At 40.7% G+C, this 27,640-nt stretch overlaps 2 protein-coding genes across 9 annotated transcripts in view; one reads left to right on the top strand and one right to left on the bottom strand.

The window, feature by feature from the left end:
• Positions 1 to 26,812, bottom strand: part of orc4 (origin recognition complex, subunit 4) — a 130,331-nt gene extending 103,519 nt beyond the window's left edge. The window contains exons 1-3 of one of the 4 annotated variants that reach the window (XM_072258628.1): positions 26,735 to 26,807; positions 26,161 to 26,279; positions 6,190 to 6,265 (exon numbers count right to left, since the gene is read on the bottom strand). In XM_072258628.1, the coding sequence (XP_072114729.1) occupies positions 6,190 to 6,246 (57 nt within the window). In that variant the 5' untranslated portion in view covers positions 6,247 to 6,265; positions 26,161 to 26,279; positions 26,735 to 26,807. Of the gene's footprint in view, positions 1 to 6,189; positions 6,266 to 26,160; positions 26,283 to 26,734 lie in introns of all 4 variants that reach the window. The other 3 variants (XM_072258629.1, XM_072258627.1, XM_072258630.1) reach the window with 3 other exon arrangements.
• A 127-nt stretch (positions 26,813 to 26,939) lies between these two features.
• The window catches only part of mbd5 (methyl-CpG binding domain protein 5), a 233,744-nt gene continuing 233,043 nt past the window's right edge, over positions 26,940 to 27,640 (top strand). For all 5 annotated transcript variants that reach the window (XM_072258631.1, XM_072258635.1, XM_072258636.1 and 2 more), the window contains exon 1: positions 26,940 to 27,250. The gene's annotated coding sequence lies outside the window, so the exon portion shown is untranslated. The remainder of the gene's footprint in view (positions 27,251 to 27,640) is intronic.

Below are 27,640 nucleotides of genomic sequence, written 5' to 3' on the forward strand. Positions count from 1 at the left end.
GCTGAGGGGAGTAGCCACAGGGAAACCCTGCACTGACTGCATACTCCCATTACTTTTTCTGATGGTCACCCATCTGCCATCTCAAACCTGCACTCTGGATGTGACCACCTCAGTAAAAATTTTCAACCCCCCAGATGGACCAGAGTACATTCAGCTCCAGCTTCAGTTCTTTGACCCTGTCAGTCAGGAGCTGCAGCTGGATGTACTTCAAGTTCAAAGTTGAAATTCAACAGACAATTATCAAAGTATATTTACAGTATACAACCTTGAGATTTGTCTTTTTACAGGCAGCAACAAAACAAAGAAAAAACAATAGAAGCAATACACACAAAATGCTGGAGGAGCATCTAAGGAAAAGAGTACAGTCGACATTTCGGGCCAAAAGCCTTCATCAGGCCTGCTGTGTTCCTTCAGCATTTTGTGTGAGTTGCTTGGATTTGCAGATTTTCTCTTGTTTTTGATTGAAAAACAATAGAACCCATTTTTAAAAAAACCCACACAAAACTGCCAAGCACTAAATGAGTGAAAAAAAGAACAAATTATACATAGACCCTGTTCACAGCTGCACAGCCAGTTCAGCACTAAGGCGAGTGAAGTCCGTCCAGGAGCTCAATGCTTTAAATCGGCATGGAGTAATAGAGCCAACCATGAGTTCCACTTCTGCCATGAGGCGTCAAAGCAATGTACATCCCCAGCGATGGCCACACTCTCCAGAGACTAGAACATTGAATCCCTTAGGAAACTGCAAAAACGTCCAATCATTTAGTCAGCTCAAAAGAACATCCTTAAAAAGGAAATTACAGGCTGCACCCAATCACAGTTCAGAAGTATACAGAGCCTTGTAAAGGTATTCAGCACCCAACCCTTTGTTCAGATAAAAGAGTATTACAACCAGGGATTTTGATCAATTTAACTAAGAATTTTTATTTGTGAATTACATGCTCCTTCTTTTTCCATAGCTAGAATCTAAAAAAAAGGTGAAACCGTAAAGCATGAAAAGCTAAAAATTCAAAAACTGAAATGTCAGCAGTTCAAAAGTATTCATTCCCCACCGCTCAGTATTTAGTTGAACCAGCTCTCACAGTTATTACAGCTAATAGTCTTTTTGGATAGGTCTTTATTAAATTTTCACAATATGATGGCGCAAGATTTGCTCATTCCTCCTTGAAAATTGCTCAAGCTGTGCCAGGTTAGTTGAGGAGTAGCGGTGGACAGCTACTTGAGGTCTTGCCAGAGATGTTTGATCGGGTTAAAGTCAGGACTCTGATTGGGCTACTCAAGTACATCAATTTTCTTCATTTGAAGCCACTCCACGGTTGCTTTGGCAGTGTGCTTTAGTTTGTTGTCCTGCTGAAAGATGAACTTTAAGCTTTCTGGCAGAGGCTAGCAGGCTTTTATGTATTTAGCAGCATTCATCTCCCCATCAATGCTGAACAGATTTGCCAGTCACTGCTGTGAAAAGCATTCCAATAGCATGACACTACCTCTACCATACTTTACAGTAGGGAAGGTGTTACCTGGCTGATGTGCAGTATTAGATTTACACTACATGACCCACTTAGTGTTGAGGCCAAAAAAGTTCCACCTTAGTCTCATCCAACCACAAGACTTTCTTCCACATCTTCACAGTTTCTTCTAAGTGACGTTTTGCTAAGTCTTTACGGGCAAAGACATGCTTTCTTGTTTAGCCAAAGCTTGTGCTCGTCGCTTTTCCATAAATATTCTTTTTGTGCAAAGCCTGAGAGATTGTGGAGCCATGAACTTCATCTTCAGTTGCAGCCAATGACATCTGCAGCTCACTCAAAGTCTGTTGGCATCACAGTAGCCTCTGTTACAAACACAATTCTTCTCCAGTGACTAAGTTTAGAGGAGTGACCTGACCTAGGCAGTATGGCAGTGGTTTCATATTTTTTTCCCAACATTTTTCACAATGGGCTGTACTGAGTCCTGAGGTACGTTCAGTGCCTTTGAGTTGGTCTTCCCCAGATTTGTACTTCTCTATTATCACTTCCCTGTCTTACCTCAAATACTTTTTTGTCTTCATTTTGGTTTGGTCTGTTGAAAATCTACCATACTATTGCACCTTACAGAGAGAGGTCTTTTTTATACGAATTCTTTGAAAACAGATGATCTCCAATTTTCTACATCCACAAACTAAGTGAGTTGATAAGGTAATACAATATATTGTACCCGAAGAAAGGAGGTGACTACTTTATCAGCCTCACAATTTTGTAAATTGCTGACAAGTTTTAGTATTTTTCTTTTGATTTGATATGATGCACAATGTTTTGTAGATTAGCTAAAAAATCCTCTTCAATGTATTTTAAGTTTTGGAAAGTGAGACATCAAAATATGAAAATAGTTGAGGGCTGAATACTTTTTCAAGACACTGTATCTAAAAAAAAAAAAAAAAGAAAGAGTATCTTCTAGCTTTGTGAGCTATCTGCAACATGTCACCAATGGTCACTGGCGCCATCTTGCACTTCCTGCAGACCTAGTCATCAGAGAGACTGTCAGGTACCCTGAAATCCTACATTTCACAGAGGATGCTTTCCATTGCCTTAACTACCATCCTGCCTACAATTGTTGTAACTCTAAACTCTCAAGTTCCAGCCTGTGCCTGTTTTCGCCCAAGCTTGTTGAATTATTCTAACACTGGCCGAATCCCAGAATGGCTACTGTGCCTACACCTTGCTTTTTTTATTGATCTCTGTTGAGTGTCTAAGAGATCATTATGATTGAAGCCTGCCAAAAAGTTCCAAAAGGCATGGAGCTCTTTCTCTTTCTTTTCAAATCTTTTCATTATTTTTTTTCCAAAATAAACACGAGTACGTCGAAGCAAACAACACTTACAATGTCTCAAGAAAAAAAAATTATATAAAGATTGAAAAAATTTTGTGATGGAAAAAACCCCTACTAAGCAAGAAAAGTGGGGAAAAAAGAAAAGTCCCATTAGGTGTTCAACCCCACAGCCATGCGTCATACATAAAGCTTCTAAAGATAAACATCAAACCACCAGCAGAAAAAGTACCAAAAAAAATTTACAATTAGATCGTGGAGAATCCATCAATTAACTCAAATGATAATAACGGGCAAATGAACCCCATCTTTTCTCAAAATCAAACATTAGGTTCGACTTCTAATTTTCTCCAAACTAAGACATAGCATCACTTAAGAGACCCATTGTGACAAAGTGGGAGCCGTTGTATCCTTCCACTTCAACAAAATGGCCCTCCTAGCTACCAATGTACAAATGTAATAACATGTTGGTCAGACACAGATATACCATGGATATTTTGAGGAATTATTCCAAAAAGCAGTTAATTTGTTGGTTGTAAATTAATTTTAAGTGCTTTAGAAATTGTCGAAAAAACTGACTTCCAGAACTGTTCCAGTATAGAACAAGACCAAAACATATGTGTCAGTGTAGCTATCTCAGTTTTACATCTACCACAATAACTATCAACATTAGGGAATATTTTAAACAATCTCTCCTTTGAACAATTAGTTGATAAATACTCTTTCATACTCACACTTTTTACAATATCTCCAACTTAGACATTTCTTACAAAAATATTTAAGTAATTTTCCTTACATATTGGATGCTAACCTGTTAGATACTATTATGAGTATGAACCCTTCAATGAAGGGTTCCATTGGAAGAACTTATCATTTACTATTACAATGGAATAAGCATCCTTCAAGATTAAACAAGATTGGGAAAAGGAACTCAATTTGACTATTATGACAGACGACTGGATGTGGATTCTGAAGCTGGTTAACTCTTCTTTGATCTGTGCTAGTCATTCATAGATTCAATTTAAAATTGTACATTGTTACCATTTGACGATGAGAGCTCTTTTTAAACCCTGCACTGTCTCACCAACAACCGACTTCTTGTGATGATGGCAGCCCACCAAAAATTTCAAAAGACCAAGTTACTTTTAATTCTTTCATTCCTGCATTTTTCAAAATGTTCTCAGAAACTTCTACCATTGCTGTTCTCACTGCTTGCATCCACTTCTAATCAACTCCGGCCAGTTGTTCTGTCATGCCTCTGTAGTTACTTTACTCAACTGCAATACCGGTACACCGATTTTAGCTTCCCCCTCTCAAGATGCAGGATAAATCCTACCATATTATAATCACTGTCCCCTAAGGGCTCCTTTACCTTAAGCTCCCCAATCAGATCTAGTTCATTGCACAATACCAAATTTTCAAACCCATGTCCCCTAGTTTTAGACTCCCTTGCCTGGGAAAAACTGTCATAATCCATCTTGTCTATACATATCATTTTATAAACCTCTATAAAATACATGGGTGCCACAGTAGCGCAGCAGTTAGTGTGACGCTATTACAGCTTGGGGCATTCCGAGTTCAGAACTCAATTCTGGCATTTTCTGTACATTCTCTCCGTGACCGTGTGAGTTTCCTCCGGGTGCTCCAGTTTCCTCCCACAGTTTCTTCACAAAGTTAAACCAGTTAGTAGGTTAGTTGGTCATTGCAAATTAATTTGCAATTAGGGTAGTGTTAAGTAGGTGAGTTGCTGGACGATGTGGCTTGTTGAGCCAGAAGGGCCTGTTCCATGCTGTATCTCTAAATAAATATAGGGTCACCCCCTCAGCCTTCTTCGCTCCAAGAAAATCAGGGCCAGCCTATCCAACCCATTCTAATAATTCAAGTCCTCCTGTTCCATTGGCTTCTTGAATTATTTCTTTCAATCAAACTGAAGTATTGGAATATGGAATTAAAAATTTTGTTACAAGTTTAACTTCTCCAAATCAAACTATCAAGAAAAAAAACTTGGCTCACTTAACAATGACAATGTCAGATCATGGGCTCCAGTCTTATACTGCAATTTCATTAAACCTCATTACAATTTTTAAAAAATGGATTTAAATGTCATTTTGCAACTGAAAGTTAAATCTGTAAAGTATTTCCAGCATATCTTCTATTTCACATTTCCAGCAACTAGTGTTATGAATCTCAATGCTCCAGCATTGTTTGTTTCTTTCCTTTGTCCTGTGACTATATTCGTCTGTGAACTACTCCTCCAAAACACTAGCAATTAAAAAGCTTTCAATCCCTCTGCCAGCACTATCGCCAACTGTACCACATCTCTCATGTTCTTCACCCTTTGTTCTCTGCCACTCAAAGTGTTCTTGTTTTCCAACTTAACCTGGTTCATACCTGGCTATTGTGCCGTAATAATAAACACACTTATATTGTCTTTTGGGTACATTTGAAAGATCAGACACAAGACTCAGGTAAATTGAGGCAGGTGTAGGCCACCAAGCCGCTCAAGACTTCCCCACCATATAATATTGTGGAGGCTGAAAATAAGACCATAAGGTAACAGGAACAGAATAAAGCCATACAGCCCCTCAAATCTGCTCTTGCATTTAATCATGGTTGTTTTTTTTTCAACCCAACTTTCCTGACTTCCCCTTGAAATCATTTATACCCCTACCAATCCCAAACCTATCAATCTCTACCTTAAAGACTTGGCCTCCACAGCCCCCTTTAGCAACAAAATCCAGATTCATCACCACCTGACTGAAGAAATTCTCCTGGGCTAAACTCCACTTCTGCCACTGATCTATCTCTACCTTAAACATATGTAATGATCTGCTCTATCACCCTCAGGGACAGTGAATACTGGACTAGAAATCTCCTTGCATCAGTTTTAAATGTCCAGCCCCTTACTTTGTGGTAATACTGTCTTGTCTGTGATCCGCCCATTAGTGAAATCATCTCAACATCTACAGTGTCAAGCTCTCTTAGGATATTATATATTTTGATATGGTCAAACCACATTCATTTAAACAACGTACATTTGATGAGCTGACATGTTCTACTTGTATCCATGCCATCTTTGAACCAACATTAACTGTTGCCCTAACTTTTTTTTGGAATTTGTTGTGTGTTAATTGGTCACTACATTAGTTTTAATACAAAACAACAAATGATATGAAAGATGTTCCAAAGACACAAGTTATTCCTGCAGCAAACTATACTTCTACCATTACTATATTAGTTGGGGAGGATTGGGGGCAAACATGGAACACCATGAAATATATTGCACTCATTTGTTTTTAACAACAATTTTTCAGTGAAAATCTTGTATACACACAAAGCCAATTTTTGTATCACATACAAAAACATACAAATTAATTTGTAAATACAAACCTCGGCAATACACTCTCCTACAGATAAACTGCTGTCCTTTGTTCTTCTTTTGTTCATGATGGAAATTATTCACAAACTGTAAAACAAGTCAAGAATAAATAGGATCCAATCATTTGAAGTGTTTCACAACTAAATGGTGACTACTTTATCAGAACAGTGAATGATGTTCTCAAAGTACTTCCTGCAGACAAGTTTTTATTGACAATATCATCTGCGCCATGTGACATGGGCAATCATGGTCTTTCCTTGAGCAAAATTGTACTTGGCAAATTTTTCTAGAAAAGCAGTTTGCCATTGCCTTCATCTGGGCAATGACTTTACAAGATGGGTGTCGCCAGCCATTATCAATACTCTTCAGAGTATTCAGTCATCATATAACCAGGACTTGTAATACGTATCAGCAGTTCATATGACCATTCCCCACTTACTCCCATGACTCTATGCGACCCTAAGTGGAAGGGGACTCACCCAAGGGTGAGCTGAAGGCTAGCAGAGGGGAGAAGCACCTTACACCTCCTTTGGTAGGGATGCATCATTGAGGTTAAATGACTAAAATAAATTCCTGGTTTTGAAAAGTAAGGTTTGCGGTTGTGACAAATTACTTACCTGAGAGCTTCTTAGTTTATTATGCAAGCGTAGTAGGTTTGCTGGCAAAGTTGTGCATCCTAAACTGTCCTTCTAAATATTGCAAGGACAGTAATCAATGACATACATAAAACTAAACTTCATCCTCAAACCCCAGAAAGCAACATTGGCTCTATTTCAACTGATACCATATAGCCCATAGACTCATGCTCCAGTAAATAGGAAAGCAAGACGGAAAAGAGGGAGGATGGATCATTCCAATTTCAATTCATTTAGATACACACAAAAATTAGATTGAAATATGATGAAAGAATTAAAATACCTTCCAACTGAAGCATACTGAAAGTAACATCATATAATCATATACTTATGGTAAAATGGCATCACGTGTGAATGCAACAGCCTTTCAGGAGCCAACCAAAGGTGATTTTTTCTTTGTAAAATGTGTTTTTCATGAATGCAAGACAACTCTAGTCCAAGAAGAAGGGGTACTGCAGGAATACTCCATCAGTGAGCTGCTCACTGATTGGAGTAGCTGGACTGGTGTTGGAGGAGCTGGCCGAGATGTCGAAGGAACTGGTTGGGTTATCGGGCTGTCAGAGGAGCTGGTTTGGGTTCAGAGGACCTGGCCTGACTGCCACTACTTGGAAGTATTGAAGTAGGGTAGATTGTCTCAGATATTTCACTTGCCATCACAAGACTCTGTTGGACAGTGATAACGTAAGTTACTGCAGGCCTGTTATCCTTGCCTAGTGGAGAGACAGTCAACATGGGAGATGTACAGCTTCAGTTGTAGTGAGAACTAGGCCTCAAGTCTCAGCTTGCCTGTTGCTGCAGACCAGGTGAGGGATGTGGAAGCGCTACAGCGTGGTTGAGCTCGGCTGGGTCCTGGTCTCTCCCATTGGTGCTGCCCTCCCATGTTCGAACTGTGGAATGACAGACTGGATTGCGTACTTCCATATACTGCCGGGAGACGGTACCGTCGATTGCTAGACATTGTCGCTCAGGGTCTTGGACTATATAGTTTTTTGTTTTTTTTTTTTTTTTGAGTGAATATACGTTTCTTTGCTCGATATTTTGAATTATGTTAATTGCTATTTTTGATTGTTTGAACTCAGCATGTCGGGCAGCATCAGTGGAAATGATGAGTCGACGTTTCGGGCCGGAACCCTCCATCAGGACTGAAGAATAAAGGAGGGGGAAGGATTTGAAGAATGCTTATAGGTTCAGTTGAAAGACCAGTAATTTGAAAGACAAAGGGGTGGGGAAGGGGAAGCATTGACCTCATAGGCAGGAAAACAATGAGTAGTAGAAGAAGGAGGCGGAACCATGAGGGAAGTGATAGGCAGCTGGGGGAGGGGGCACAGTGAAATAGGGATAGGGGAAGGAAGGGCGAGGGAATTACCAGAAGTTGGAGAACTCTATGTTCATACCAAGGGGCTGGAGACTACCGAGATGGTACATGAGGTGTTGCTCCTTCAACCTGAGTTTAGCCTCATTATGGCAGTACAGGAGGCCATGTATGGACATATCTGAATGGGAATGGGAAGCAGAGCTGAAGTGGGTGGCTACCAGGAGATCCTGTCTGTTGTGGCGGACGGAGTGCAGGTGCTGGACGAAACGGTCCCCCAATCTGCGTCAGGTTTCACCGATGTACAGGAGGCCACACCGGGAGCACCGGATGCAATAGATGACCCCAACAGACTCAGAAGTGAGTCCAACAGACCCCCAACACCTCATATACCGTCTGGGTAGTCTCCAGCCCCTTGGTATGAACATAGAATTCTCAAACTTCCGATAATTCCCCCCCCTCCCTTTCTCTATCCCTATTTCACTCTGCCCCCTCCCCCAGCTGCCTATAACCTACTTCATGGTTCCACCTCCTTGTTCTACTACCCATTGTTTTCCTGCCTATGATGTCGCTGCTTCCCCTTCCCCACCCCTTTGTCTTTCAAACTACCGGTCTTTCAACTGAACCAACAAGCATTCTTCAAATCCTACCCCCTCCTTCATTCTTCAGTCCTGACGAAGGGTTCCAGCCCGAAACGTCGACTCATCATTTCCACTGATACTGCCTGACCTGCTGAGTTCCTCCAGCCCACCATATCTATGCCATTGACTTTACTGACTCTATCTTCCAACACTTGCTTTGTTGACTTCCATGCCTTAGCAATTTAAATGCTTGTCTAGATACATTCTAAATGTTGTGAGGAGGTGTGCGTTCACCACTCCATTAAGCAATATGTTCGAGATTCCAAATATTTTTTGATAAAGAAAAAGACCTTCTTACTCATATATCCTGTTAACCTCCGAGCCTCTGATTTATCATTCCTGATATCAGGAAAAGTTTTATACTATCTATATAATACCTACATAATTATCCTCATAATTTTGTCTACTTGAATCCAGTCTCCCTCGCTCAGCCTTCCCTTCTCCTAGGATGACAAACCGAGGCTATCCAATCCAGCAGAATATCCTGTGCCCTCTCCAGAGCCATAATGTCCTTCCTTACATTGTGGCAACAAGAATGACCCAGAGAATGACCTGAAAGAGGTTTATAACATCATGGTGGACATTGATAAGTGAATCATCACTGTTTTCTCCCCCTTCAAGGCGGTGGAGTCTAAAACAAGAGAAGGGGAGAGGTTTAGTGGGGAGACACAAGAGACCGCAAGTGCTGGAATCTGGAGCACCAAAGAAAATGCTGGAGGAACTCAGCAGGTCAAACAGCATCTGTAGAGGTTGACATTTCAGGCTGAAAACTTTAATCTGAATTGAAATATTACAGGATAGATAGCTGGTGTAAAGTGGAGAGGGGAAGGGGTTGTGTAGGGGCTGGTGAGTAATTGGTGGATGCAGGTACAGAGAGGTGATAGGAAGACAGAGGAGGGAACAGTAGAAATAGCAACAGAAGCTGGGAGACGGTAGCTGGAGGCAACCAAGGAGTACAGTCGACGGAACTAGATAGGAAAGGAACAGAACACACAAGGCACTTCGGATGTGAGGTGGAGCATTGAACCAAATAAGAGAGGTGGGATAGACAGATGGGAACAGTAGGATGACGGCCACATGGGTGTAATAGGTAGAATTTGTGGGTGGTGGAGGAGGAGAAGAAAGTCATGATAGGAGACTGGAATGGGTTTTGATGGAACTGGTTAGATCAGGAGGAGAGACAATTTAATAGCATGGCATTCAGTTGTAGACTACCTAGACAGAATATGAGGTGCTACTCCCTTAGATTACATTTGCCCTCAATGGCCATAGAGAAGACTGAGGTCAGACAAGTGGGTAGGGAAATGGGGGGGGGGGGGGGGGAAGAGAGGGATTAAAATAGCTTGCAACTGGGAGTGCCAGATGGCCAAGGTGGATGGAGGGCAGGCGGTCAGCAAAATGGTCACTTAGCCTGCGCCCGGTTTCCCTCATATAGATGGTGCCATATCAAGAGTACGGAATGAAATAAACAAAGATTTGAGGAGGTGGAAGTGAATCTCTGCCTGATCCGGAAGGATTATTTAGGTCAATGGATGGTAGTGTGAGGAGAAAGTGTAGGTGACGGACAAGTGTTACATCTCCTACGGTTGCAGGGAAAAGTGCCCGGGGTGAGGGAAGGAAAAACAAACCAGGGAATCATAGAGAGAGTTGTCCCAGTAGAAAGCAGAAAAGGGGTAGGGAAGGGAAGATGTGGCTTGTGGTGGGATCATATTGTATCTAGTGGAAATACCATAGAAGAATGTGCTGGACATATTGGCTAATGCGGTGAAAGATAGGGACCAAGGGAACACTATCCCTTATCTCTCTGGTAGGAGGTGGGATGAGAGCAGAAGTGCAGGAAATAGAGGAAATGTGAGTGAGAGGTCCATCAAGCAGAATGTGGATCTTCACACAGAGGCTGGTAGAATGAGCTGCCAGACCAAGCAGTAGAGGCAAGTACAATTAAAACATTTAAAAGACATTTAGACAAGTACATGGACAGGAAAGATTAAAAGCAATTTTGGCCAAATGGTGAGAGGATGGGGTACCAAGGAGTCTCACAGCTACCTGGACTGTACCTTGTCCCACCTTGTTATTTGTAAAAACGCCATCCCCTTCTTTCAATTCCTCCGTCTCTGCCACATCTGCTCTCAGGATGAGGCTTTTCATTCTAGAACGAAAGAGATGCCCTCCTTTTTCAAAGAAAGGGGTTTCCCTTCCTCCACCATCAATGCTGCCCTGAACTGCATTTCTTTCATTTCATTCAAGTCTGTTCTTACCCATCCTCCCACCACCCTAATGGGATAGGGTTCCTCTTGTCCTCACCCACCACCCCATCAGCCTCCACGTCCAGCACATAACTTCCACCATCTCCAATGGGATCATATCACCAAGCACATCTTTCCCTCCCCCCTCCCACTTCCTGATTTCCACAGGGATTGCTCCCTACGCCACTCCCTTGTCCATTCGTCCCTCCCACTGATTGCCCGCCTGGCACTTATCCTTGCAAGCGGAACAAGTGCTACACCTGCCCCTACACCTCCTCCCTCACTACCATTCAGGGCCCCAAACAGTCCTTCCAGGTGAGGCAACACTTCTCCTGTGAGTCTGTTGGGGTTATATACTGTGTTTGGTGCTCCTGGTGTGGCCTCCTGTATATTGGTGAGACTCACCTGGAACAGGTTGGAGGAACAGCACTTTATATTCCATTTGGGTAACCACCAAGCTGATGGCATGAACATCGATTTCTGAAACTTCCAGTAATGCCTCCCACCCACCCCCCCTTCACCATTTCCCATACCCTTTTCCATCTCTCATCTTATCTCCTTGCCCACTCATCACCTCCTTCTGGTGCTCCTCCCTCCTTTTCTTTCTTCCATGGTCTTCTGTCTTTATCACCAATCAACTTCCCAGCTCTTCACTTCCCCCTCTAGGTTTCACCTATCACTGTATGGTTCTCTCTCCCCTCCCCCCACCTTTTAAATCTACTCCTCAGCTTTTTTCTCCAGCCCTGCCGAAGGGTTTCAGCCCAAAATGTCGACTGTACTCTTCCATAGATACTGCCTGGCCTGCTGAGTTCCCACAGCATTTTGTGTGTGTTGAATAAATATAAATACATAAGATAGCTTACATACATAGATTGTATGTACATAAATTGACACTAGGTATAGGAGTGTCTGTACACAAGGTGCCCCTGACAGGAACTGATAAAAAAGTCATAATGAGGGAGGGGGAGAAGGGGAAGGGGTGGGTTAGTGGTTGGAGGTGTTAAACAGCCTTACTGCTTAGGGGAAGAAACTATTTTTGAGTTTGGTGGTCCTGGCATGGATGCTATGCAGCCTCATCCTTGATGGAAGCGGGACAAACAGTCCATGGGGGGGGGGGGGGGGGGAGAAGACAACCAAGTTGAGGATGTTGGGGGTGGGAAGGGTGGGAAGAGTGGTTGTGCAATGTGAATATCTGAGATCTCCATGAACCACATAAATGTTTTGACCAATTTCCCGCGTGGAATCTTGTCGATGGCCTGACTGATGTTCATGGAGACAACAACAACTGCACTGGGAACATCAATATATTTTATTTCCCCTTTGAAAAACCAGATCGATCAAACAACATTTTCCCCAACCAGACAATGTTGACCATCTTTGATTAATCTTTGCCTCTTGAAATGCAGATTAATCCTATCTCTCACATTCCTGTCCCAGCCCATGTCTTTCCAGCACAGACATTAGACTCACAGGCCTGTAATTATCTAGCTGTCCTCACCTCCTTACATGAATAACAGTATCACATTTACTGTCCTCTACTTGACATCTCCTTGGCCACGAAACACCAAAATATCTGTCAGAGCCCCAGCAATCAGTTCCTATCCCTCCACACTGCGTGGGATACATCCCATCAAGCTGTAGCAATTCATTCAACTTTACCTCCAAAATATCTTGTACCTCCTATTTCATTGAGGGGAACGTGCTCTTGAATTTTGCTGCCCTTCTCTGACTTGTCCAGTTACAAAATCCATTCATTTTAAAGCATACACTGTTCAGCTCCCTGCACAGATTATACTTTGGTTCCAAATGGGCTCTACCATTTCCTTTAACATACCTCAAAAATGTTCAAGGGCATTCCTTAATCTTGCCAGTGATATTTGATGCCATCCACCTCCTTTTGCCCTCCAGTTTTTTTCCAGCTAAAGTACCTCTTACACTTTTTATGTATCTGTATCTGTCAGGGCTCCCCATCTTCAGTTTTCTAATTTGTTTCCTCCTATCCCTCACCCTTTATTTACCCAACCCACAATATCGCTTCCTGTCCAAAGTTCCTTAGACTGGGAAAAGGATGGACTACAAGTTAAAGTTCTGAAATGGGCATGCGGTGGTGGAAGGTCGTGTTGGGGGGTGGGGGGGGAGAAACAGATAAACTGATACCAATTTTGTCAGAGCTGAGAAAAGTATTCCTGGAGTCTCTGTCTGCAGAGTCTACATCTGACAAATGGGAACCATTCAGTAAAAGAGAGAGAGCAGAGCCAATGTGGTTCTGCACATGTAAAAGGAATAGATTGGACCTGCCCAATTTCAAATGAAAAATGAAGCTGAAGAAACAATTAATAGTTGACAAAGTAAAGGGAGGAAGTTAAAAGTACTTTGCATCAGCTTTTATGGCAAAAAGCATTACAAACATCCTAGTAATCATAATCATGGGAATTAATATTATCATAATCACTACAGAATTAGTCTAGAAAAACTCAGACTGCAAAGTTCCTAGGACCTGATTTTTTGCATCTCAGCATCATCATGTGCCGTGTCTATGATTTGGGCAATCATGGTCTTTCCATGTTTTCCATGTTCCATGTTCTCTATGTTTTCTATGATCATAACTGTTCCTGGCAAATTTTGCCATTGCCTTCTTTTGAGCAGTGCCTTTACAAGTCAGGTGACCGTAGCCATTATCAATAATCTTCAGAGATTGTCCGTCTGGCATCAGTATGACCATCCACCACCTGCTCCCACGGCTTCATTTGACCCTGATCAGGGGGCTAAGCAGGAACTACACCTTGCCCAAGTGTGACTTGCAGGCTAGCAGAGGGACGGAGCACCTTATACCTTTGGTAGAGACATATTTCCCCTCACTACCCATTTTTGCATTTAATGATTCTCAAAGTGGCAGCTATAGGGAAAATTTGTCAAGGGGCAGAAGTGAGTGTTATTGTTACTACTAAGGAGAAGGTCCCTGGGAAGTTGAAAGGATTGAAGATATGCAAGTCACCTGGACTACACCCCAGGGTTCTGATAAAGGGAGTTGAAGAGATTGTGGAGGCATTAGCAATGATCTTTCACAAGGTCGGCTGGTGGCACAGTGAGATCAGCGCCGGGCTCGAGAACGGAGGTTCCCGAGTTCAATCCAGTGACACACCGCCCTCGTGCATGCTCTCCATCTGTGCCGGGTTGACGTCGAACTCGCAACTCAGCCTCATGAAAATAATACTGCGAAATGTCTGCGCGAGGAGTGGCGTCCCACACAGCCTTTCGAACTGCGCCTTGTAAGGCATGAAAATACCCAACACTGGTCTCTCAGGTCTGAGTCGACATCATCATTCACAAATCAACAGATTCTGAAGTAGTTCCAAGGACTGGAAAATTGCAAATGTCACTCCACTCCTTAAGAAGGGAGGGAGGCAGACAGAAGAAAGAAAATTATAAGCCAGTTAACCTGACTTACGTTAGTGGTTGGGAAGATGTTAGAATCTATTAACATAGAAAATAGGTGCAGGAGTAGGCCATTTGGCCCTTCGAGCCTACACCGCCATTCAGTATGATCATGGTTGATCATCCAACTCAGAACCCTGTACCTGCCTTCTCTCCATACCCCCGATCCCTTTAGCCACAAGCGCCATATCTAACTCCCTCTTAAATATAGCCAATGAACTGGCCTCAACTGTTTCCTGTGGCAGAGAATTCCACAGATTCACCACTCCGTGTGAAGAAGTTTTTCCTCATCTCGGTCCTAAAAGGCTTCCCCTTTATCCTTAAACTGTGACCCCTCGTTCTGGACTTCCCCAACATCGGGAACAATCTTCCTGCATCTAGCCTGTCCAATCCCTTTAGGATTTTATACGTTTCAATAAGATCCCCCCTCAATCTTCTAAATTCCAGCAAGTATAAGCCTAGTCGATCCAGTCTTTCATCATATGAAAGTCTTGCCATCCCAGGAATCAACCTGGTGAACCTTCTTTCTACTCCCTCTATGGCAACAATGTCTTTCCTCAGATTAGGGGACCAAAACTGCACACAATACTCCAGGTGTGGTCTCACCAAGGCCTTGTACAACTGCAGTAGTACCTCCCTGCTCCTGTACTCGAATCCTCTTGCTATGAATGCCAGCATACCATTCGCCTTTTTCACCGCCTGCTGTGCCTGCATGCCCACTTTCAATGACTGGTGTATAATGACACCAAGGTCTCGTTGCACCTCCCCCTTTCCTAATCAGCCACCATTCAGATAATAAACTGTTTTCCTGTTTTTGCCACCAAAGTGGATAACCTCCCATTTATCCACAGTAAATTGCATCTGCCATGAATTTGCCCACACACCTAACCTATCTAAGACACCTTGCATCCTCTTAGCATCCTCCTCACAGCTAACACTGCCGCCCAGCTTCGTGTCATCCGCAAACTTGGAGATGCTGCATTTAATTCCCTCATCCAAGTCATTAATATATATTGTAAACAACTGGGGTCCCAGCACTGAGCCTTGCGGTACCCCACTAGTCACCGCCTGCCATTCTGAAAAGGTCCTGTTTATTCCCACTCTTTGCTTCCTGTCTGCCAACCAATTCTCTATCCACATCAATAACATACCCTCAATACCGTGTGCTTTAAGTTTACACACTAATCTCCTGTGTGGGACCTTGTCAAAAGCCTTTTGAAAATCCAAATATACCACATCCACTGGTTCTCCCCTATCCACTCTACTAGTTACATCCTCAAAAAATTCTATAAGATTTGTCAGACATGATTTTCCTTTCATAAATCTATGCTGACTTTGTCCGATGATTTCACCGTTTTCCAAATGTGCTGTTATCACATCTTTGAGAACTGGGTCTAGCATTTTCCCCACCACCGATGTTAGGCTAACCGGTCTATAATTCCCTGGTTTCTCTCTCCCTCCTTTTTTAAAAAGCGGGGTTACATTAGCCACTCTCCAATCCTCAGGAACTAGTCCAGAATCTGAAGAGTTTTGAAAAATTATCACTAATGCATCCACTATTTCTTGGGCTACTTCCTTAAGCACTCTGGGTTGCAGACCATCTGGCCCTGTGGATTTATCTGCCTTTAATCCCTTCAATTTACCTAACACCACTTCCCTACTAACATATTTCCCTCAGTTCCTCCATCTCACTAGACCCTCTGTCCCCTACTATTTCCAGAAGATTATTTATGCTCTCCTTAGTGAAGGCAGAACCAAAGTAGTTATTCAATTGGTCTGCCATGTCCTTGTTCCCCATAATCAATTCACCTGTTTCTGTCTGTAGGGGACCTACATTTGTCTTAACCAAACTTTTTCTTTTCACATATCTATAAAAGCTTTTACAGTCAGTTTTTATGTTCCCTGCCAGTTTTCTCTCAATCTTTTTTCCCTTTCCTAATTAAGCCCTTTGTCCTCCTCTGCTGGACTCTGAATTTCTCCCAGTCCTCAGGTATGCCGCTTTTTCTGGCTAATTTGTATGTTTCTTCTTTGGAATTGATATTATCCCTAATTTCCCTTGTCAGCCCCAAGTGCGCTACCTTCCCTGGTTTATTCTTTTGCCAAACTGGGATGAACAATTGTTGTAGTTCATCCATGCGATCTTTAAATGCTTGCCATTGCATATCCACTGTGGTAAGGATGACTTTTCAGAGTACTTGGCCAAAGGTGTCCTTCAGGGGATTCCCTGCCTGACAAATCTGTAGAAATTCTTTGAGGAAGTAACAGACGTAATAGACAAAGGAGAATCAGCTGATGTTGCTTACTTGGATTTTCAGAAGGCCTTTGAAAAGGTGCCATACATGAGTCTGCTTAACAAGATAAGAGCCCATGGTATTACAGGGAAGATATTAGCATGGACAGAAGGCTGGCTGACTGGTAGGCGGTAAAGAGTTGGAATAAAGGGGACCTGTTCTGGTTGCCTGCCAGTGACTAGTGGTGTTTCACAGGGATCAGTATTGGGACTGCTTATTTTCACGTTATACGTCAACGATATATACCGTGAAAAGGGCAGGTAGTGTTGAGAAAGCAGGAGTCTGCAGAAAGACCTCAACAGATCGGGAGAATGGACTAAGAAGCAGCAGATGGAATATAGTGCACTTTGGTATAAGGATTAAGAGCGTAGACTCTTTTCTAAACAGGGAGAAAATTCAAAAGTCAGAAGTGCAAAGGAACTTGAAATCCTTGTGCAGATTCCTGAAAGGTTACCTTGCAGTTTGAGTCAGTGCTAAGGACGGTAAATGCAATATTAGCTTTTGTTTTGGGAGGACTGAAATACAAGAGCAAGGATGTAATGCTGACGCTTTATAAGCATTTGTCCAACTGCACTGGGAGGATTGTGAGCAGTTTTTTGCCTCTTATCTAAGAAAAGATGTGCTAGTGTTGGAGAGGGTTCAGACGAGGTTCAGGAAATGATTCTGGAAATGAAAGGGTTAACATATGAGGAGCATTTAATGGTTTTGGACCTGTACTCACTGGAGCTTAGAAGAATAGGGGAGCGGGGAGGGGGAATCTCATTGAAATCTTCTGCATATTGAAAAGCTTAGTTAGAGTGGATGTGGGGAGGATGTTTCCAATAGTAGGTGAATCTGGGACGAGAAGGTACAGAATAGAGGGACACCCATTTAGAACAGATGAAAAGTAATTTGCTTAGCTAGAGGGTGGCGAATCTGTGGAATTCACTGTCACAGAGGGCTGAGAAGGTCAAGTCAATGAGTATATTTAAGCAGAGGTTGATAGGTTCGTGATTAGTCAGGGTGCCTAAGGATACAGGCAGAAGGCAGGAGAATAGGTTTGAGAAGGATAATAAATCAGCCATGATGCAATAGCAGAGCAGACTCAGTTGGCCAAGTGGCCTAATTCAGCTCCTATATCTTATGGTCTAAAACTTACCCCTAACATTTCCTAAAATGGATAGTGGATGTAATCTCCCAAAACCTGAGAATACATAGAGGTGCTTGATTGGAAAATTATTAATGTAATATCCTTTTTCATAAAAGATGGATGACAAACAGCCGCTTTGCCTAAAGTCTATCACTGGATACAGAATCAATTATATTTGGAAAGTCCTAATCTGATCAGGCAGATTCAACAAAACTTCATGAAAATGAAACAGCATCTGAAACTTATGCCTGAGTTCATTGAGAGGGTGCCAGCCAGAATAGAAAGAGGGAAAACCAGTAAATGTAACATGGATTAGAAAACATAGAAAACCTACAGCACAATACAGGCCCTTTGGCCCACAAAGCTGTGCCAAACATGTCCCTACCTTAGAAATTACCTAGGGTTACCCATAGCCCTCTATTTTTCTTTTTCAATATTTTTATTGATATTACATGACTACAAATACAAAATTCATCAGGATACAAATAATATGAATTACATTACATTTAAATCACACTAATATTATCACAGTATCCCATATTCCAAATCAATCATGTATAAAAAAATTGAATTATGAAATGAAACAGAATAAAATAATTGTATTTTATTTTAAAAAATCTATCCCCACTACCAAAATGAGCTGGTTGGTTAAAAAAAAAGAAAAATACCTTACCATATGATATTATAATAAGAATGGCTCAGATCCATACTTTAATAACAGTTCAAAGATTGTGAAAATAATTCAGAAAGGATCCTGTTTAGAATCAGAAATGGAACAATGAATCTTCTCTAGATCAAGGCACAACATAATGTCAGATAGCCATTGAGCATGAGTGGGTGGGGCAGCCTCCTTCCACTTGAGCAAGATTATCCTCCTGGCCATAAGAGACATAAAGGCCAATATCCGCAAATTAGATGGCTTCAGTTTTGTTGCACTATCCTCAACAATACCAAACATGGCAGTCAAGGGATTGGGCTTTAAAGCTGACATTGAAAAGTGCAGAAAAAGTTTGAAATACATCTTTCCAGAATTTTTCAAGGCTCAGACATGTCCAAAACATATGAATTAGAGTGGCCACTCCATTAGTACATCTATCACAGTAAGGGGAAATAACTGCGTAGAAATGGGAAAGCTTGTCTTCAGACATATGAACTCTATGTACCACTTTGAATTGTAATAAAGAATGATGAGTACATAATGAAGAATTAATCAATTTTAAAATAATCTTCCAGCTCTCATCAGATATGAAAATCTGTAAATCCTTTTCCCAATCTCCTTTAATTTTATCTAAAGAGGCCTTTTTCAGTCCTAAAAGTAGACAATAAATGTAAGATATTGAACCATTATCAAAGGGTTTCAGATTAAAAATTCTATCTATTATATTCTTATCTGGACTTGTAGGAAATGTAAGTAATTGAGATCTTAAAAAATCTCTAATCTGTAAGTATCGAAAAAAGTGTGTGGGAAAGATTAAATGTCGTTGAAAGTTGCACAAAAGAAGAAAGATTTCCTCCCTCAAACAAATCCTGAAATCGTTTAATACCCAATCTATCCCATTCTTTAAAAGATAAGTCAATTAAAGATGGTTTAAAAAAACAATTAGAAAATATGGGACTTGAGAGGGAGAACCTCAATAAACTGTTTTCTAAACTGTAACCATATCCTCAATGTATGTTTGACCACATTGTCAATTAGTTTATTTAAAGATAAAGGAAGCGAGGATCCAAGTAAAGAAATAATGGAAAATTTTATAACAGAGTTGACTTCCAAAGAAACCCACATAGGGCAATTCTCATGGTTAATGTAATATATCCAGAACGTAATATTACGTATATTAACTGCTCAATAACATAACCTAAAATTGGGTAAGGCAACTCCTCCGTTCTGTTTGGTTTTTTGAAGGTGAGCTTCATTTATAAGAGGTTTTTTATTCTTCCATATATAGGAAGAAAGAATTGAATCCAGAGTCAAAAAAAGATTTAGGAATAAAAACAGGCACAGCTTGAAAAAGGTATATAAATTTAGGTAAGATATTCATTTTAATAGAATTGATTCGGGCACTCAGTGATAAAGAGACAGGCGACCAATTAGAAAGTGTTTTTTAACATAATTCAATAAACTTAAAACATTTTCCTTAAATAAATCTTTATATTTCTTAGTAACTGTTATTCCTAAACACGTAAATTGTTTTCTTAAAATTTTAAAAGGAAGGTTAATATTAGTTGGTATTAAATTGTTTGAAGGAAACAGTTCACTCTTCTGTAAATTTAATTTATATCCTGAGAACTGACTAAAATTAGTCAGTAAACGGAACACAAATGGCAAGGAGGTTGTAACATTAGATATAAAAAGCAATAAGTCATCAGTATAGAGCGACACTTTATGAATAGTACCTCTCCTTAAAATACCAGTAATCTCTTTAGACTCTCGAAAAGCAATTAATAAGGGTTCTAATACCAAATCAAAAAGCAGAGGGCTCAAAGGACAACCTTGTCTAGTTCTACATTGGAGTTTAAAGGGTTTAGAATTCTGAAAATTAGTAAGAACCCGAGCAGAGGGAGATAAATAAATTTAATCCAATCAATAAAATTAGGTCCAAAATTAAATTTTTCTAAGATTGCAAATAGAAAGTTCCATTCAACTCTGTCAAAAGCCTTTTCCACATCCAAAGATATCACACATTCTGATATTTCCTTAGATGGAGAGTACATAACATTTAACAAACGCCATATATTAAAATGGGAATATCGATTTTTAATAAATCCTGTCTGATCATCCAAAACTATAGAAGATGTAATATTTTCAAGTCTGCGAGCCAACATTTTAGATAAAATTTTAGTATCAAAATTGAGTAAAGAGATAGGTCTATACGAAGAATATTCAGTAGGATTCTTATTCTTTTTGAGAATGAGCGAAATGGAAGCTTTGTAAAAAGACTGCGGTAGTCTTCCCAGCTTAAAGGAATCAGTAAGGGTAGAGCATAAGTGTGGTATAAGCAAGGAGGAAAAAGCCTTATAAAACTCTCCAGAGAATCCATCGGGTCCTGGGGATTTCCCAGAATGCAATTCTCAAATAGCCTGAGCAATTTCCTCCTGGGAAATAGATTGATCCAGCTGCCTATGATCATTTAATGAAAGATTAGGAATATTTAATTGACCTAAAAAATTATTCATTGCAATATTATCATTAACAGAGTCAGAACTATAGAATTTAGAATAAAGTTCCCTAAAAGTGTCATTAATTTGAAGATGGTCAGTTGTCATGTCTCCATTAATTTTACGTATTTCTTTAATTTGCCGCTTCGCCGTAAATGGCTTCAATTGATTAGCCAGTAGCTTACCAGTTTTATCTCTGTGAATATAAAATTGACTTCTATCTTTTCAAAGTTGGCTTTCAATTAGATACGTTAAAAGAAGATCATATTTAGTTTTAATTTCAATACATCTCTTATAGGTTTCAGTATCAGGTACTGAAGCATATTTATGGTCCAGCTGTTTTAACTGATTGGCTAGTTCATTTCTTTCTTTGCTAGCTTTTTTAATGATGTTTGCAGTATAAGAAATAATTTGACCCCGGATGTACACCTTAAAACAGCGGTCCCCAACCACTGGGCCGCAGACCGGTACCGGGCCACAAAGTATGTGCTACTGGGCCGTGAGGAAATGATATGAGGCAGCTGCACCTTTCCTCATTCCCTGTCATGCACTGTTGAACTTAAACATAGGGTTGCCAACTGTTCCGTTATTGCCAGGACATCCCGTATGTTGGGCTAAGTTGGTTTGTCCTGCATTTCCCCTGCTAAGGTAGAGCGTTCCTATGAAACCTTTCGTGCCGAAATGGCGTGAAGCGAAGAAGCAATTACCATTAATTTATATGGGAAAAATTTTTGAGCGTTCCCAGACCCAAAAAATAATCAAACAAATCATACCAAATAACACATAAAACCAAAAATAAATAACACTAATATATAGTAAAAGCAAGAATGATATGATAAATACATAGCCTACATAAAGTGGAAATAATGTATGTACAGTAGTCAGGAGGATGAGGGCAAAACAGATTTGTGGGGGGAAATCGGCATGTACGCACATGTGCAAAGCACATACACATGTCACGCATGTGCACACAGGTGCCCGCGCAGGCTTCATGGTCATGGTAGCCTTTCCTGGGGTAAAGTGTCCCGGAATTTGACTGCTACTTTTGTCCCTTATTTGGGAGTGAAAAAGTTAGCAACCCTAACTGTAAAAGACATGTTGAGATGAGTTTAACCCTACTTGAACACTCCCCCCACCGCTGGTCGGCTGGTCCGCAAGAATATTGTCAATATTAAACCGGTCCACGGTACCAAAAAGATTGGGGACCCTCTTCCAACGTATTTTCTTCAAAAAAGAGTATTTTGATTCTCCATAAATTTTAAAAAGTCCTCATATGATAACAGAATTAAATTAAATCGCCAAAATCTGCTCATATGGACAGGAGCAGGAAGATTTAAAGACAGAAGTACAGGAGAGTGGTCAGAAATAGCAATCCCTTTATATTCGATCAATCGAACTAATGGAATCATTTGACTCAACAACAGGAATTCTGAGATGCTGGAAATTCAAGCAACTTTGATGAATCATTTGACTATCAGTAAAAATATAACCAATTCTGGTATAAGAACGATGAACATGAGAAAAAAAAAGAATACTCCCTGTCCATCAGATGGAGAAAACGCCAAGCATCAACTATACCACATTTAGTTAGAAAGGATTGAATAAACAAAGCTGATTTATTAAGTGTGGCTGGTTTGACAGATGAGCGATCTAATACTGGATCTAACCAGCAATTAAAATCTCCTCCCATCACAAGGGAGTAAGTACTCAAATCTGGCAAAAATGAAAATAGATGTTCAAAAATTCCTGCATCATCTACATTGGGGGCATATACATTAGCAAAAACAATCAATTTACTGTCTAAACTCCCTGATACAATAACAAATCGACCATTAGGGTCTGAAACAACCTTATGCTGAACGAAGGAAACTGTATTATCTACAAAAATTGAAACTCCACGTGATTTTGCATTAAACAAAGAATGGAATTGCATACCCTTTCACCGAGTAAAAAAAACGTAAGCTACCACAGCTATCATGTGCGTTTCTTGTAAGAAAATAATGGGTGCTTTTAATTTTTTAATATAAGCAAACACTTTGTCCCTTTTGATGGGGTGATTCAGCCCTTTCACATTCAAACTAAGTTAATATTTCAAACCATTTTAAATATCAATCAAAATGTAATTAAAAGATCTGGCCATTAGTTATTAAACCGAGAAAGCAAACCGTAAGGTAAGGTATTCAACCCAACACAGCTCCCAGAGAAAAATAGGCCCTACTCCCTGCCCCACCCAAAGCGAGAAAGCTGACCAATAGACAGTCAATGAGCTAAGAACTGAGTTCCCTCCCCAAAAAATCCTGTTGACAGAAAAAACTCCGGTCCTACAAGGTCATTATGTCCTCACCAAGACACAACAGAAAAAGAAAAATAACTCAGTATTCGAAAATATGAAAGGATCAGTTTGAACATATTCAACGAAAGCTGTATTAAAGTAAAGCCTCAAAAAGGGATAAAATAAAAAAGTATCAAAAAAACAAAAGACAATATATGAACAGCCAAAAATAAGCTTAATGACACCTTATTTCAAATTCATATTAACAGAAGAAAAAATTGATCAATACGAAATATAACAGTGTTAGGCTTCATCCTTCAGAAACTCTTTTGCTTCTTCAACCGACTTTATTCTTTTTTGCAATCCGTTCTTCAAAACAATACTCAGACGGGCGGGGAACCGAAGGGATGGTTTATACCCTTTATTGTAAAATTCCGACATAACTTCTTTATACTTCATGCGATCAGCCATAACTTCAGGTGAATAGTCTTCCACTAATCTAACCTTGTAATTTTGGAACTCAATCGTTCCTTGTCGACAGGTATGGCGAATTAAAAGGTCCTTAATTCGAAATTCATGAAAGCTTAGTATGACCAATTTGGGTTTCGCCAACGACGACAATGGCTTCTAAGTCAGAGATCGATATGCTCGATTGAGCTTCGGCTTGGAAGTGAATAAAGCAGGGAAAAGCTGTTTCAGAAAGTTTGCAAAAAACTTCGTAGCGTCAGCGCCTTCAATTGATTCTTCGAGGCTCAGAATTCGCAAGTTATTTCTCCTGTTTCTATTTTCGAGACTGATGATCCTTTTCAGCATTTTATCATTGGATAAAGATAACTCTTTGCAGAGTTTAATCGTATCTTGAACGTCCTCTTCAAGTGTCATCAGCTTCGCAGTATTTTCCTGAATACGGTTCCCATGCTCAGATAAAGCTTGTTGAATTGTACCCAATTTGCCGTTAAGTCGTTGAAACTCCTCAGAAAATTACAATTTTTGCTGTTTAAGGAAGTCACTGATTGAATCCAAAGTGACTGGGGATTCATCTTCTGTTTCTCTTTCTTTTACAGATGCTTTGGTTCTTTTCCCAGCCACAGTAAAGCAGTATTAAAGTATTATAAGGTTTCAAAAAAAAAGACTGGTAGGAGACAATTAAGTAAACAGGGTAGGAGCACTCTGAAATGATGTTACTCCATCATCTGCCAACAGGGCTCTGCCCTCTATTTTTCTAAGCTCCATGTACCTATCCAGGAGTCTCTTAAAAGACCCTGTTGTATCCACCTCCACTACCATTGCCAGCAGCTGATTCCACACACTCACCACTCGCTGCGTAAAAAACTTACCCCTGACATCTCCTCTGTACCTACTAAATTAAATGCCATTCGATAAAGAGATCACTTTGCCAGAAAAGACCTTATGGTGTAGAAAGTATTATACAGTATGGATAGAGGTGTTGAACAGATTGAAGGTTGTTTGCTAGCAAGAAGTAGTGATAAGGGAGTCATTTTCACATTGGTAATCTGTAACTGGCAGGGTGCCACAGAGATCAGTGCTGGGACCACAACTGTTTACAATACAGGTTAGTAACTTAGTGGGAATAAACCAATGTGCTGTAGCCATATTTGTAAATGTGCTCATGAAGGTAAACTGTGAGGTGAATAGAATTTGCAGACAAATATTGATAAATTGATAAATGTGAATTTGGAAGGAAGAATACAATTTAAGTGAAAAAAAGATTGCGGAAGGCTACGGCAGAAAGGAATCTGTGTGTTATCATACACGAAACACACATTTTAAGGGAACTGGAGTTCTACTGTAATAACCTATTATAATTGTACAATGCCCCAACAAGGCCAAAAATGGATTATTTTCAACAATTTTACTCTCCTCATTTAAGAATTAATTTATAACTACATATTATAATTGGATACAATTTAGCCATGATTGCAAAGGAAAAGATTGTCATAAGTTGAACAGGTTGGATCTCTACTTGGTGAGGCAACCTTATTGAAACATATCTGACTCTTTTAGGGGGCTGTTGTTTCTCTTCCTGGACAATACTCATGGCTGAAGGAATAGTGGGTGGTGTGTGACTTACATAAGACAATGTGGAAGCATTTCACCTCTCAAAGGATTGCAACTCTTTGGAATTAGTTGTCCCAGTAAACCATGTTGGCTGAATCCTTGAATGTGTTCAAAGACGAGGTACATTATTTCATTAGTTAGTAAGGGAATCAAACATTATGCGACAGGGGCAGAAACATCCAATGAATATTATTGAAAAGTGGAGCCAGTTTAAGAGGGCAAGTGGCCAGCCTGCTGTTATCTCTTATAGTCTAATGATGGATATGTTGCATAAGTGATTGAATTGACAGGCTTTCTTTCCTTAAAGTTTAGAAGAATGAGAGGTGACAATACAATGAGGATGTTTCCTCTACTGTACAAGCTCAGAACTAGGGGTCACTGCTTTCAAAATACATGGATTTTTGGAATTCTGGAGGCTAGGTCATTCAATGAATTCAAACTAAAGATCGATAGATTTCTGTATCTCGGAGGAAGCATGGGATACAGGAAATTGGCAGCAAGTAGATCTTCTATGATACTATTGAATGGCGGAGTAGAGTCCAGGGGCCTATTCCTGCACCTGTTTCTGATGATTCTGTTATCCTGTTATACAATGAAAGTGACTGCACCCCAAACTGAATAACTTAATTCGCTCCCTTCCATAATACATTATTTTCCATTCTCTTAAATGATGTTATTGACAAATAAGCAGCGAATTTTGAGATCTACCCGGCACTCTCATTCATCGGCCATCAAACCACTCGCTCTACAAATTTAATCCGTACTAGCCCAAGCTGGTATACTAACCAGTTTTCATAATGCAGCACAGACCGCAGGGAAGCCTCAAAACTCCCCTACCTACACAGAAGTGCCCATCTCCAGGAGCGGAATCCTCCAAAGCTGCAGCATCAGCATAGGCCTTTGATCTACTTAAAAGACACAGAGACTCCGATCAAAAACTATGCAACTTCAGGGCTTGAAAAAAAAAACAAATCTCAGAAACTGCGGTTGTTTGGCGCTCATCCGACACCTTGCTCACGGGATGAATCCGGCGTCCCAAACCAGTGGGAACTGTAGCATCAGCAAGGTCGGGCAGCACCAGTCATCAACTTCTACCGCCTGAAAGTCAATGGGAAGCCCAGTCTTTCTCACACTCGATAGCGGGAAGATCAAGAAACATCTCTAAGGAAGCTTTCCGATGAAACAAAGCAGCTGAAATTGTCACGAGCTGACTTTTTACTTAAAACTAACAATGCATTTCACCCGGCAAAATGCTAAAAATTCGCAAAAGATGCGCAGAGGAAAGACTGATAGCCACAAAACATCTGTGTTCTTTAAATCTTAAGGTCACATCAAACGAATCAAAAGACCCTCGTCTTACCTCAGCCAGGCCCGACTATCGTGCAGGTAACCGAGACGTGCTTTCATTTATCTCCGCCCTGCACCCTTTCCCCTCTGACCCCCTGAGACCTCCCTACTTCGCACGTCACTCGGTTAGCAACCTTCTCCCCCCACCCGCTCCCCCCTCCTTCTGCCACCCCCGGAGCATTTTGGGTAATCTCCGTCTTGGGACATGCGCAGTGCACTGGGTATTTTCAGCTGCAGGTTTTTTTTCTCTCTTGCCCCTGTCCCTCTCTCTCTGTTCCTCTGTGCAAAAGCTTCCACAAAAGTCTCCAGAAATAAAGCAGCCGTTTCCCTTTTTTATTGTTGTGATCTCACATTCCCAACCGGATACATCCCGAGCGTCTGAAAAACTTCCTGGATACCTCCTTAACAACAAGCCGACCTCCGGGGCCTGGCCAGCAGCCTTTTAAGTGCCATTTCAACCCTTTATTACCCTTTGTTTTTGACTCTTTTTAAAATAAAAAAGAAAAACTCGGAGAGGAAGAAGTTGAAGGTAAGTGATTGCAAAGCAATTCCAGCCTCTTCTTTAATTAAAATATCTTATTTTTTAATGAACTGTAATTTTTTACAGTGCAATATATAAATATTTCTCAGTGTTAAAATGCACTCTTAATAGAGTTGGGAGTTTGGATGGTTTTGTTCAGCATTTTAGAGAGGAAGAACGTTACCGTTTCGTGAAAATGGGGTTTAATCTGGTTTAAAGGTTTCTATTTATCCGCCCCCTCTTTGCTGCTGCTGCTGATGATGATGATGCTACGTTGCAGGCCACGGCCATGCGTGACTGCTGTTTACAACAGTCCAACTTCAGATCTTGTCGGTATCAGCCCCGCAATGTTAAGAACGTTTGTTCCTTCTCGATGGAAAGATATTTTTTGCAATTGAA

This window comes from Mobula birostris, chromosome 5, assembly GCF_030028105.1.
Source record: "Mobula birostris isolate sMobBir1 chromosome 5, sMobBir1.hap1, whole genome shotgun sequence".
NCBI lineage: Eukaryota > Metazoa > Chordata > Chondrichthyes > Myliobatiformes > Myliobatidae > Mobula > Mobula birostris.